The sequence below is a fragment of the Bison bison genome, unplaced genomic scaffold, assembly GCF_000754665.1.
Source record: "Bison bison bison isolate TAMUID 2011002044 unplaced genomic scaffold, Bison_UMD1.0 scf7180017864471, whole genome shotgun sequence".
Taxonomy (NCBI): domain Eukaryota; kingdom Metazoa; phylum Chordata; class Mammalia; order Artiodactyla; family Bovidae; genus Bison; species Bison bison.
This window is the reverse complement of record NW_011495032.1, coordinates 41,362,552-41,375,711: the sequence shown is the minus strand read 5'-3', so window position 1 is coordinate 41,375,711 and position 13,160 is coordinate 41,362,552. Positions and strand designations below refer to the sequence as shown.

Sequence of the window (13,160 nt, the reverse complement as noted above, 5' to 3'; positions counted from 1 at the left end):
TTTCATTCTGGCTTGAGGACCTCTCTAGTTGTGGTTTGTGGGCTCCAGAGTGCACGGGCTCAGCAGTTTCTGCACACGGGCTCAGTTGCCCCTCAGCATGGGCCCCTCACTTGCCCCTCAAGGTTCAGGATATTCCTGAACCAGGGATTGAACCTGCATACTCTGCATTGCAAGGTAGATTCTTAGCCCACTAGACCACCAGGGGAGTCCCCTGCCCACTGTCTTCCTGTTAACCAGAGCTTTCCTTTGCAGTTATCTATAAGGGAATCTCAGGTGGCACTAGTGGTAAAGAACGTGCCTGCCAGTGCAGGAGACGTAAGAGACTTGGGTTCAATCCCTGAGTTGGGAAGGCCCCCTGGAGGAAGGCAAGGCAACCCACTCCAGTGTTCTTGCCTGGGAAATCCCATGGACAGAGGAGCCTGGCGGGCTGCAATATGTGGGGTCACAAAGAGTTGGACACGACTGAAGTGACTTAGCATGTGTGTACAAGGGAGTCAGTTTCCTTTTAGCTTTCTCACTCTGTACAAATCCTGCTGTCTTTTAAGGAGCTGAACAAGCGCCTGACTGCTCCTCCCGAGGCTTTTCTTCATCATTTGGATGATCTGCTGCGCCCATTGTTGAAGGATGCTTCTTGCCCTGGCACGGCTACATTCTCCTGTGATCGTGTGGCAGAGGCACTGATACTACAGGTGCGGAGTGAGCTTTCTGGCCTCCCATTCTATTGGAATTTCCACTGCATCCTAGCTAGCCCTTCACTGGTAAGTGCGGTTTGAACATGGGGTAGGGAAAGGAGTGCCAGCTGCTCCTTCTCAAAGCTTCTCATATGAAGCTTTTGGTACTCTCTTTTTTTTCTTTGTAAACCCCATTTGAAATTCTTCTCCAGTTAGAAAACTTTTCTTAACTAGAAAGAAGGCATAAAGTTTTCTTGACTGGTATTCCTTTCCTTACAAAAGGAGCAGAGTTTGGGTCTACATGCTTGACTGGGTATCTTTAGTCATTACTTGATTTATTGAACATTTATTAAGCATCTACTGTGGGCTAATTGTTGGGTGTTCAGGTTTAAAACAATATAGCCTATTGGTGGCTCAGACAGTAAAGCATCTGCCTACAATGCGGGAGACCTGGGTTCGATCCCTGGGTCGGGAAGATCCCCTGGAAAAGGAAATGGCAACTCACTCCAGTACTCTTGCCTGGAAGATCCCATGGATGGAGGAGCCTGGTAGGCTACAGTCCATGGGGTTGCAGAGTTGGACACAACCGAGTGACTTCACTTCACTTCACTTGAGCCTATTCCTGGATTCATAATCTAATGAGAAGACAGACAGAAAGCAAGATAAAGGATGGTATATACGTTGGTCAAGATAAGCTCAGGATGATTTAGAAATCTGGAAAACATTTTTGAAAAGATCTTCTGAGCTGAGTTTTGAAGATGAGTAGGAACTAATTGGAGAAAATGAAAAAATCATTCTAGGCAAGAGTGCATTTTGAGAGGAGTGGAGGTGTATAAGTGTGGGGCAAGTGGGGGAACTTCATGACTGCAGAAGGTTGTGAGAAAAGAGGTAAACAATGGCCAGATCTTGAAAGATTCTAATGAGTTTGGATTTGATCCCAAAGGCAACAGGGATTCATTGAAAAACTTTAAGCAGGGGTTTAACCTGATCCAGTTTGTAATTTATTAAGATTACTCTGGGAGTAGGGTAGGGTATATGCCAGTGCTGAGTACCTTTCTGAACGTTATCTTTTAATCCTCACGACTGTTCTGCAAGGTAAGTATTATTGACATTTTTCAGAGTAGCAAGCTGAGATTCAAGGTAATCTGTCCAAAGTCATCCAGTTTATGAATGAATGAGCTGGAATTTGATTCCCAGCTAGGTCTGATTCATGAACCCATTTTCAGGGACTTGGGAGATAATGTCCTCTGCTCACTTGTAGCTCTCTAGGTCCCAAGAGCTTTTATTTATTTTTATCTTTTGACTGCACTGTGGAGCATGTGGGTTCTTAGTTCCCCGACCAGGGATTGAACCTATGGCCCGTACATTGGCAGCATGGAGTCTTAACCACTGAACGGCCAGGGAAGTCTCCCCAAGAGTTTTTATTAGTGATTAGTTAGTTGAGAGTGAAGAACTAGTTTGCAGGAATTACTTCTGGTAGTCTTTCTATCCTATATAAACAGAGCTTGTTTCAACATTAGAAGACAGGATCTTCTGTGGGTATTTGAAGGTTGTAGTTTTATCAGCAGAGAGAACTGAAGACAAGTGGGCATCATTTCCTACCTTCCTTCTTTAGTCTCCCAGGGGTGCTGTGATGCTGTGGCATCAATAGGGTGATGGGACAAAGTGCTTTTCAATAAACTGTTCTGTTTTTGATCTGGTATTTTTGACCCAAACTAGACTTGAGTGTTTGGAGAACCACTGCACATTAACTTCTGTATTTTTAAGGCTCATTGGCAATGCTTAGCAGGTAATCATCACTCACATTTGTTGATTTTATTTGAGTTTATGAAAATTTCCACCTTGCTTTAGATAGAATTTTTTGTTTAAAACCCCTGTACCTTTTTCTAAGTAACACCAGGGGGCACTGTTCCCTCAATAATGCTTGTTGTGGCACCAAAACATTTGGGCAGCCTTGGGGAAGCCCTCCCAATAGCTACTCTTATTTTGTATCACACAGCCCTGGAAATTCAGACAAATGAGACTGGAGAGGCAGTTCTTGTTGGAAGCTTATGAGCTCTAATAGTTATTCCTTTCAAAAGAATACAGTAAAGGATACTTGTATCAGATCAGATCAGATCAGTTGCTCAGTCATGTCCTACTCTTTGCGACCCCATGAATCGCAGCACGCCAGGCCTCCCTGTCCATCACCAACTCCCGGAGTTCACTGAGACTCATGTCCATCGAGTCAGTGATGCCATCCAGCCATCTCAGCCTCTGTCGTGATAATATAATGGAAAGTAGTATGTTAAGAACACTTAGCTCTCCTAGGCAAATTTCTCTAGTTGGAGAGCGGCAGTTTAAAAAGAGGCAGCAGTATTTAGAGTCGAATGCGTCTTGGTTGGCCATGGGGAGAACAATTTATTAATAATTATGCTTCAAGATATATTATTCAAAGAAGAAGAATGCCATCTCAGGGAAACCCCTGTACCTGAGAAAGCTTTATAGGGGAAAATTTAGAACCAGTGGACATGGGCGAGGATGTAGGTGGATTCTATTTCAGGCTTGTATGTGTCTGTGAGGTCACACAGTCATAATTTTTGTTTGTTACTCATTCTTGTCATAGTTCTTATTTAATTCTTTTTGAATGAGTAACTCATGCCAAAGGCAAACACTTCAAATGGCATTTAAGGGTATGTCGTTAAGAAGTCGGTCTACTTTCTATTCCCTTCCCAGTCCTTCATTTTTCTTTTCTAAAACAACTACTACTGTCACATTCTTGTGAATTCTTAAGGAAAGCTACATATATGTTTGTGTGTATGTATCTATACATTTATATATGAATATATGTATATATATGAATATACTCATACAGTCAGAATCAGATCTTTGGATATGTATGTATTTTCACAAATGTTAACATGCTGTTCACAGTGTCCAGTACCTTGCTTTTTTCACTTAGTTTTAGAACTTGGAAATCATTCACAGTAATACATTTAGAAGACCTGCCTTAATATTTTTTTAATGGCCACATAGCATTTTGATGAATGAATATATCAACATGTATTTAGTTGATCTGCTGCCAGTAGACGCTTAAACTGTTTCCATTCTTTTGTTGTTATATGTAATAAACACCCTTGTATTTACTTTTTCTATGTGTAAATGTGTGAGTAAATTCCTAGAAGTGGAATAACTGAATCAAGGAATATTTGCATCTTTAATAAATCGCTGACATAATGCCGTCTTGTTTTCTGGAGAGATTATGCAGTATAACTCCTCCTCATCATACAAGGGAGTGAGAGCTTCCCTCTTTTTACAGGGAGTGTCCCCACCTCCTCTACCACATGGTGTATTCACATTAGTAACGTGTTGATAATAGTTTTCCTATCTCTGCAAGATATTATGGGATATATAAAGCTTTCTAACACAGAGCCCATTTCCACTTCTGGCCAACCTCTCTTCATCACCCACTCCTTCCCACTGTTCAGTCTTTCTATTATCTAATTCTTTTTTGTTGTTGTTATCTTTATTCCCAGTGTAATTCTTTTTTGTAAATAATTTTCTTTGTTTTGGCTGTGCTGGGTCTTTGTCGCTGTGCCAGCTTTTCTGTAGCTGCAGTGAGCGGGGGCTACTCTCCAGTTGCTCTGTGCAGGCTTCTCATTGCAGTGGCTTCTCTTGTGATGGAGCATGGACTCTAGGGAGCTGGCTTCAGTAGTTGTGGCTCATGGGCTCTAGAGCACAGGCTTGGTAGTTGTGGCACGTGGGCTTAGTTGCTCCAAGGTATCCAGGATCTTCCTGGATCAGGGATCGAACCCATCTCTCCTGAATTGGCAGGTGGATTCTTTACCACTGAGCCACCAGGGAAGCCCTAATGTAATTCTTGATATTCCATATTTTGAGTTTCAAATTTGTCACCTTTTTGGCAATTTTATGATTCCCAGGAGTCACATCCAAAGGTTTTTTTTTTTTTTCCTGTAGTGGAAGGAGCACAGGGTTTGGAACCAGCAGACCTGAACTTGTAACTTAACTCCACCACTTTGACTACTTGTATCAGCTTGGATAAGTTACTAAATTTTTATGAGACTCAGTCTCTTCATCTGTAAAATGAAGATACCAATCATGACCTTACTACAGAGTTGTGAGGATTAGATAAGAGAATATGTGTCATATTACTTGGCATTAAAGTGGACCTACGAGAGCAAATATTCCAATTCCATAATTTTTCTTTTTAAAAAAGACAGAGACCATGAGAGTACTTGGGGATGAAGTCATTTTCACATCCAGGTGTAGTTAGAACCAGGGTAGCGTGTTAATCTGATTCCCAGTCTACTGCCTTTTTCATTAAATTCAAGCATGCTGTGTTTCATCTTGGGATTGATAACTGCTGTCCTGCTCTTCTGACTCTTGAACATTTCTATGAGAAATCTGAAGACGTTGGGGAAAATTATAAATAGCTTTTCCTCTAGACAAGATTGGCAACTCCTGCTTCTATATCCACCACACTTCCTGACTTCCTTAGCTGTTGGGAGCTCTGTAAGGGCAGAGGCCTCGCAGGGTCAGAGCACATATTCGACACCCGGTAGGTATTTATTGAATTGACTTATTGAACTGCATCTTTCCATATGTTGCTGTCCGTAGATGAAGGGAAAGGAGCGTCCCTGGCCTCGTACAGCGCTTCAGCGTGTTTCCTTGTAGTGTCTGTGAATTTGCTTTGAAATCTATTGCTTCAGCCACAATGTCTTATTCTAATTAATTGATCTAAGACAGGGTTCAGCTAATGTCGAAATGAGTTACACCCCAATGATTCAGAGTGGTGTAACCCAACTCTGTGAAATTATTTCAGAAGCTGAAATACTCAATGATAAAAAGCTTTTTAAAAATGCTATGTAGACATTGGAGTCCTATCAATAATTGAAATAATCACCACATTTAATTAGACATGGCATTGATTAAAAGCTGTTTCTCATCATGTTTCATTCTGTTTTATTTACTACCACTCGAATTGCTGTGAAAGTAACCCCCAGAGAAAGGTTGATTATTAACTTTAGGAGTTTCTGTTATTTGAGTGCTGCTACCAAATAGATGGTGACGCTGCTCAGTTAGCAGTGGCAGTTATTTTCAAGTCAGCCCACCAACCACTGACTTGCTTTCAGATAAGTATTCACCTATTTTTCCTCCTGGTTTCCTTTGAAAAGGTCCAAACTTAAAACAGTTCCTAGGAAAGAGGGTTGAGTCTGGAACAGATACATTTTCCAAAAGCAGGACTTCTGCCATGCTCTGAACAGTACTGCCTGGAGGTTTAAGTTCATACTAAGGACTGAGCTGGGAGATAGTACTTGGTTGGGGTGTGGTGTGTGACAGAAAGCAGGGACCGGTCTCTATGGCTAGACTTGACTACTGGCCTCCCACGCTGCACTGTTACCCCTGCATTTCTTGGGTCCTGGTGCTGATATAAAAGCTTGTTGCCATTAACCCCTAACTTCCCCCACAGTATCACACACCCAGTGTCTTCTCTTATAATCTGTCTGTAATGAAAGATCTCTTCCTCTCAGTTTGCGCTGTAATAAGCTTGAAGCCTTTAGTAATAAGTTTTACTAGAAAATTAATGGAAATACACACAGAAGAGTCTGAAGAATTCAGACTTCTGATCCTGGTCCAAATGAGTCTGGCTTGTACATCTTATTGGCCACTTCAGTACCTTTTCTTCATTTCAAGCCTGTGTGGACTTTCTTGTCGAAAAGTTCTCCTGTTCAGGTCTAGGGCAGGGATTGGCATATGTGGTCAGCAGGCCAAACCTGGCATGCTGCTTGTTTTTGTAAAGTTATATTGGAACCCAGCCACCCCCATTTAGTACATGTTTTCTATGGCGGTTTTCTTGCTACAACAGCTGAGTTGAGTATTGTGGCAGGGACTGTATGGGCCACAGAGCTGAAAATATTGACCATCTTGCCCTTACAGAAAAAATTTGCTGACCTCTGATTTAGGGCATTTCTTCTTAGTGCCTCTTAAAAGAAACAATTCTCCTTGAGGGAAAGGAAAGGAACTTTCATGATACTTCCCAGGAATAAATGATCAAATTTAGCTTTTTTTTTTTTACTGGCTGTCAAAAAAATGTCACCTACACATTCACCATGTGTGGGTGAATGGAATAGTTATTCTATACAACTATGCATTATCATATAAGTATCACCCTAGCTGCATTGCCATATGGCCATGCTTGCATCCTTCTTTACCTCTGGTTAAGAGCAAGCCGTGTGGAAGGCTGGCTTATTCCTTCCTAGGCTGGTCTTTTGGTGACTGGCTTACTTCAGTTACAACAATAATCTTAGACTTTGCTGCATTTGTGGGGACAGATTGAAACTCTGGCCTCATTGTGGGCTGTTATCAGCCCTGAACATTCAAAAATCTAAGATCATGGCATCCAGTCCCATCACTTCATGACAAATAGATGGGGAAACAATGGAAATAGCAATAGACCTTATTTTCTTGGGATCCAAAATCACTGCAGATGGTGACTGCAGCCATGAAATTAAAAGATGCTTGCTCCTTGAAAGAAAAGCTATGACCAACCTAGACAGCATATTAAAAAGCAGGGACATTACTTTGCTGACAAAGGTTTGTCTAGTCAAAGCTATGGTTTTTCCAGTAGTCATGTGTGGATGTGAGAGCTGGACTCTAAAGAAAGCTGAGGGCCAAAGAATTGATGCTTTTGAACTGTGGTGTTGGAGAAGACTCTTGAGAGTCCCTTGGATTGCAAGAAGATCAAACCAGTTAATCTTAAAGGAAATCAGTCCTGAATATTCATTGGAAGGACTGATGCTGAAGCTGAAACTCCAGTACTTTGGCCACCCAATCTGAAGAACTGACCCTGATGCTGGGAAAGATTGAAGGAAGGAGGAGAAGAGGACGACAGAGGATAAGATGGATGGATGGCATCACCAACTCAATGGACATGAGCTTGAGCAAGCTCCGGGAGTTGATGATGAACAGGGAAGCCTGGCATGCTGCAGTCCATGGGTTGCAAAGAGTTGGACGTGACTGAACTGAACTGATCATAGTGTCTGGGTCTGATTTGACTTTCAAAGTTCTCTACTTTCTGCTGTTGTTTGTCTTCTGTTACACTCCAGCCAGCATACTCTGTTCTAGCTGGACCCACTTTCTTGAAGGTTACCTGGATCTTCTGCTTTTGTCTCTAAATTTTTGCTGAGAGTTGAGTCCACACTTACCTCTTATCACCTGTATCACAGCCTTCTCTTTACATCGTGACTTGAGGTTATCTGTTCATGTGTGCTATCCTTTATTCTTCCCATTCTCTTATCTGTGCCACAAAGAAAATCCCTGGACCTCTTTCACATACTTATTAAGTTATTGTATCTGTGTTTACATTCATGTAAACATGTTGCATGCTTATAAAAATATAAATTCCTGTGCAAACATTTGTTTTTTTAGTATTTTTCCTAATACCTTATACAGCATTAGGGAGTACTTAATGTGTATCTGTTGACTAATTAGTATCTCTTCCATGGAAGGTCTCCCAACATTTGATTCGTCCTCTGATGGGCATGAGTCTGGCATTGCAGTGCCAGGTGAGGGACCTAACAACGTTGCTTCATATGAAAGATCTAGAGATCCAGGACTACCAGGAGAGTGGGGCTACACTCAGCCGAGGTGAGAGGACATTCTTTTAGACATCATGTGGGGCTTTTCATTTGTTTGTTTTAAATAATTTTATTTATTTATTTTTGGCTGTGCTGGATCTTTGTTGCTGTGTGGGCTACTCACTAGCTGCGGCGAGTGGGGGCTATTCTCTAGTTGTAGTGCATGTACTTTTCATTGCAGTGGCTTTTTTTTTGCAGGAGCACAGGCTCTAGGGCACACGGGCTTTAGTAATTGCAGCTCCTGGGCTCTGGAGTGCAGACTCAGTAGTTGTGGCGCATGGGCTTAGTTGTTCTGTGTCATGTGGGATATTCCCAGATCAGGGATCAAACCTGTGTCTCCTGCATTGACAGGCAGATTCTTTACTACTGAGCCACCAGGGAAGCCCAGGACATTTTTTGGGAGTTGGCTGGGGAGTGGTTGAAGGGCCTTCAGAAAGGGGGAGACTCATTTGTATGAGGGAGGTGCTTCCCCGGGTGCTGGGTGCTAACCAGGAATTGGAGATTAGATGACACTTCTTTTGCTTCAAGTATCTGGCTGGGGCCCAGGTGTCTAAGAGATGCTGTAACTGAGTCAGACATGCCCTAGGCAATGGCCAGGAAAGATTCTGGAAAGGGGCCAACAGCTGTACAAAATTGCATGAGGGCAAACATGACTTGGGACTTTAGAAGGTTGCATAGCTCCAACTTCAGATTAAAAATTCAATCCAGCCTGTCTTTGTGGTGGGAAGACCTTCGAGAGCACGTGCTGCCGCTGAACCTGTTGTCATGGCTAATCATCCTGTCCTCCTCCTGCTTGTGCTCTTCTCCCACTTGGTGTCTCTGGATGTTGCATCTTTATCCTTTTCCCCAAGAAGTCCTGGGCTCTGTTCCCTTTCCATCTCATAGGTAGGGAGCGTGTTCTAAGACTCATATTTCCTTTCTTTCTCCCTTCTTGTTACAGATCGGTTGAAGACAGAGCCATTTGAAGAGAGTTCCTTCTTGGAACGATTTATGGTAGAGGTAAAGTGTTCGTTATTTCCTTTCTCTTAGTGCAGACTTCACTTTACTTCCTCTTTCCAGGTGCCTGAGTAGTGACTTGCATTTTGGGTATTGGGTTTGATTGCATGATTGAAAAATCTATTTTCTAGAAAAGTCACCTATAGAAAGTCTGAAAAGCTTAAGATGGAGACACTGGGGAGAAGTAGGGGGAAAGATGTAAAAGGTAGAAGCGGGCTGATTAACATTTGTAAAACATCTCTGCTGCAGTACCTAGGCATTTTATTTGGTATTCTCTTGGAAGGCTTGGTTGACCAGTTGCTAAATTTTTGCTTGTTGAGATTTGATCCCAGGTCTGGATTGTGGAGCGGGGGGCTAGTCATTATTCCTTGTCCCCTTGTACATCCTGCAGTAGGGGATGGTGAAAAGCACAGGGCTAGCATTTGGGGACGGTCTTGTGGGCGCAGTAGGCTGTGGAAAATCACAGTGTTTATGCAAGGGGACTGGCAAGGGAATGAATGGGGAGAAGATAATTGTGGCCTGTCAGAAGCTCCTTCCTAGGTTTCCCTTCTAAGGATTGAGCTTGGCCAAAAGAAACATCTATTAAATGCCAAGCAGGGGGAATATTAATAATAGTGACCTTTGATAGTACCAGTCAATATTGATCTTTTTCTCTAACTCTTCTGGGAGCTGTTGGTTGTACCGTTAGTACCCTAGTATTATTGCACTATTTTCTAATTATACACATTACCCAGGTTGGTACTTTATTGTGTAAGTAAATAATGCTGTTATAGTATTTATCATATGTATGGATTATTCAATTTTCTGTCTTGTCTTCTAGGCTAATTTGTCAGCTCCTTGTGGGCAGGGACTGTGACTCATACTTCTTTTGAACCTGAAATTCGTGCTTGTCACAGGGCTGGGCAACAGGCAGGTGTTCTTGATTCAGATCCTTCTGTCCTGCCTCTGTCTATTGACTGAGCAGTAGCTGCATGATGCTTGAGGTCTTAACAGTGAGAACCAAACGTGAACGGAGCCCTCAGTCCCTCTACTAAAGTGGTTGTAATTCTGGAGGAGGAGAGCTGCATTGCTCAGTTTTGAAGCAGAACAGGTTTTAGGTATTCATGGGGAAAGAGAGACCATTAAACCAAAACTTGGGACAGAGAGATATCCTAGGCCATTTTTCTTTCAGATAGCTTCTCCTGTCTATAGGTTTATGTATTAAGGAGGTTAATGTAGGCTGGTATGACATGCTTGTTCCATGCCTCAGCCCCTTAGTCAAACAATGTTAGGCTTATTCTTAGCTCATCAAGGAGGTGCCTTCCTATCTAGTGCCTGCATTCCTATTCAGCTTGGTTTCTCAGCATTTTTTTTTCTGTATATTTTATGCGTCAGCCATATAGAATGGGTTTGAATTGCCAAAAATGCTGTTTTCTCTTGCCTTTGTGTCTCTGCACACATTGTTCCTTTATCTAGAATGCCCAATGCCCTGGTCTTTTCTACCTTGTGAACGTCTATTAATCTTTCGAGTGTCAGCTTCAGCTTCTTTGGGAGACCTTTACAGACTGTCTTATAATCCTGCTTTCCTGAGATGATAGTGCCTGGGTTCATGCCTCTGTTTTTTAGCAGTTATAGCTTTATAATGATGCTGTTTGTATGCTTGCAAGAGTATGTCTTTTTCCACTGAGCTATGGACTCTTTGAAGGGCTTCCCTGGTGGCTCAGATGGTAAAGCGTCTGCCTGCAATGCGGGAGACCCGGGGTTCGATCCCTGAGTTGGGAAGATCCCCTGGAGAAGGAAATGACAACCCACTCCAGTATTCTTGCCTGGAAAATCCCATGGATAGAGGAGTCTGGTAGGCTGTAGTCCATGGGGTCGCAAAGAGTCAGACACGACTTGAGCGACTTCACTTTCACTTTCATGGACTCTTTGAGGGCAAGAACCATGTTGAATGTGTTTCCATGTTCCCAGCATCAAACATAGTGCCTGGAAGTAATAGGTTCTCAATGAGTTTGTGGATAAATATGTTGATAAACCTATGCTAAAGGGATTTTATGAAAATTGTGGCTGTGTGGGCTGTGGATCCAGTGTTGCTTGTTAGACTCTTATTTGGGATCTTCAGTTTTTCTTCTGATTTACTTTGTGGCTTTGATAAATCACTTCTCTCAGAGCCTCTATTTTCTCATTTGTAAAATTGGAGGCTCATTTCACACTATTGGGGTGGGGGGAGTACTGTGGAACTGAATGAGAAAGCATGTAGAAAACAGGTCTTAGCCCAGGAAGGAGATTGGTGTTTTCGAACCAACTGCTTCAAGAATACTGGTCCTGTAGGTTCTGGGTGGATCACATCCAAACTGCATAGACTTGTAGAGTTTTATTATATCTGGAAAATATCTTAGAGATAGATAGTAGCTTTTCATTTCATAGCTTAAGAAATTGGGCCTCAGGGACTTTCCTGGTGCTCCAGTGGTTAAGAATCTGCCTCGCAATGCAGGGGATGCAGGTTTAATCTCTGGTTGGGGAACAAAGATCCCTTGTGCCATGGAGCATGTTGCAATTAAGACCTGTCACAGCCAATTAAATAGATAAATAAAATAAAAGAAATTGGGCCTCAGAAAGGTTAAGTGACTTGCCTAAGGTCATATGGTGGTAGCTGTAGGTTTAGGACCATCCATACTTCTTGACTCATAGTCTAGGATTATCCCCATTTTGTTTTGCTGCTTTTACTGGTCGTACACACAAATTAGAGGAGAGTCAAGGGCTGGGATAATGTAGAATTCTTGTGACCTCTGGGATCACGGCACTGTCCTCAGAATGTCCTACAGAGCTGCTAGAACTGAAAGATTTCTTTCCAGGACTGCAGCATTTCTTATGGCCACTGCATCTTTTCAGCAACTCTGCTTGCCTGGGGTCCTACAAACAGGACACAGAAGGGTCATAGGGTCACCCAAGACTGAGCTGAAAGGATGTGCCATCAAAATAAGCAACATAGGAAGATAAACAAACCGGGGACAGAGAGTTCGGGATGAAGGTGCAGGGGGCCAGGGCCGATGTCAGAGGGCTGAGCGGTCAGTGCCTGGGGTCTGTTTTCCTGGTTCTCACTGGGACAGTTGCTAGGCAAGAGGCCATCAAGATAGGGCGCAGGGGGCAGTGGATGGGAGGTTTCTAGGACACTAAGTCCAGGAAAAATATTTAAGGATTGAACAGGGGTTACCTCTCCATATTTAGACCTTTTGTTTTTCCTCTTCCCTTAAGAGCCTGATCTTCATTTCCAGGGAGCCCAAAGGGGCCAATTGATGGTGACCTAACTAGAGGAGGAATCCTGGCAATGCCCATTCAAGTCAGGGCTGGCCCTGTTCTCACAGAGGGCAACATCCCCACATTGAGCATTTCCTAGGACAAGGGGCTGAGAGGCCCCTTTAGGAATGGTAGACCCGTCAAGGATCTGGGGTCTGCGACTACACACCAGTTGGAACGGTGTTGAGGAAGTTTAGGATGAGTAGGCTGCCATGGCCTTCGCTCAGCAGGGTCCACTGGAGGGAGTTCCTTCTCCTGGCCCTGTCCGTGCCTCCCTCTCTTCATCTGGTTGCCATCAGGCCGTGCGGCTGCTGGCGTGCTCTTTATTTATTTATCCCAGTGTAATGGGGTGAGGAGGGAGCTGGCCTAAGGCTGGCATTCCGAGGCCATGCCACGAGCCACAGGCGGTTTGCATGGGTGTGTGAGTCACTGGGGCTGCCTGCTGCTCAAACCAGAGGCGGCCGGCTCAGGGACAGCAGGCAGCCCAAAATAGAGCCCCGCCCTCTGCAGCTGGCAACCCCTGGCTGGGAATCAGCCCCGGACTCTGAAACCTGGGCAGTTGTGTGAAGTCGGCTTCCTC

The 13,160-nt window shown here is 43.4% G+C and overlaps 1 protein-coding gene across 1 annotated transcript in view; it reads left to right on the top strand.

Annotated features, from left to right (window-relative positions):
- Nucleotides 1-13,160, top strand: part of NHEJ1 (nonhomologous end-joining factor 1) — a 93,013-nt gene that overhangs the window by 3,902 nt on the left and 75,951 nt on the right. The window contains exons 3-5 of the mRNA XM_010861213.1: nucleotides 546-758; nucleotides 8,180-8,318; nucleotides 9,249-9,307. Of these exons, the coding sequence (XP_010859515.1) occupies nucleotides 546-758; nucleotides 8,180-8,318; nucleotides 9,249-9,307 (411 nt within the window). The remainder of the gene's footprint in view (nucleotides 1-545; nucleotides 759-8,179; nucleotides 8,319-9,248; nucleotides 9,308-13,160) is intronic.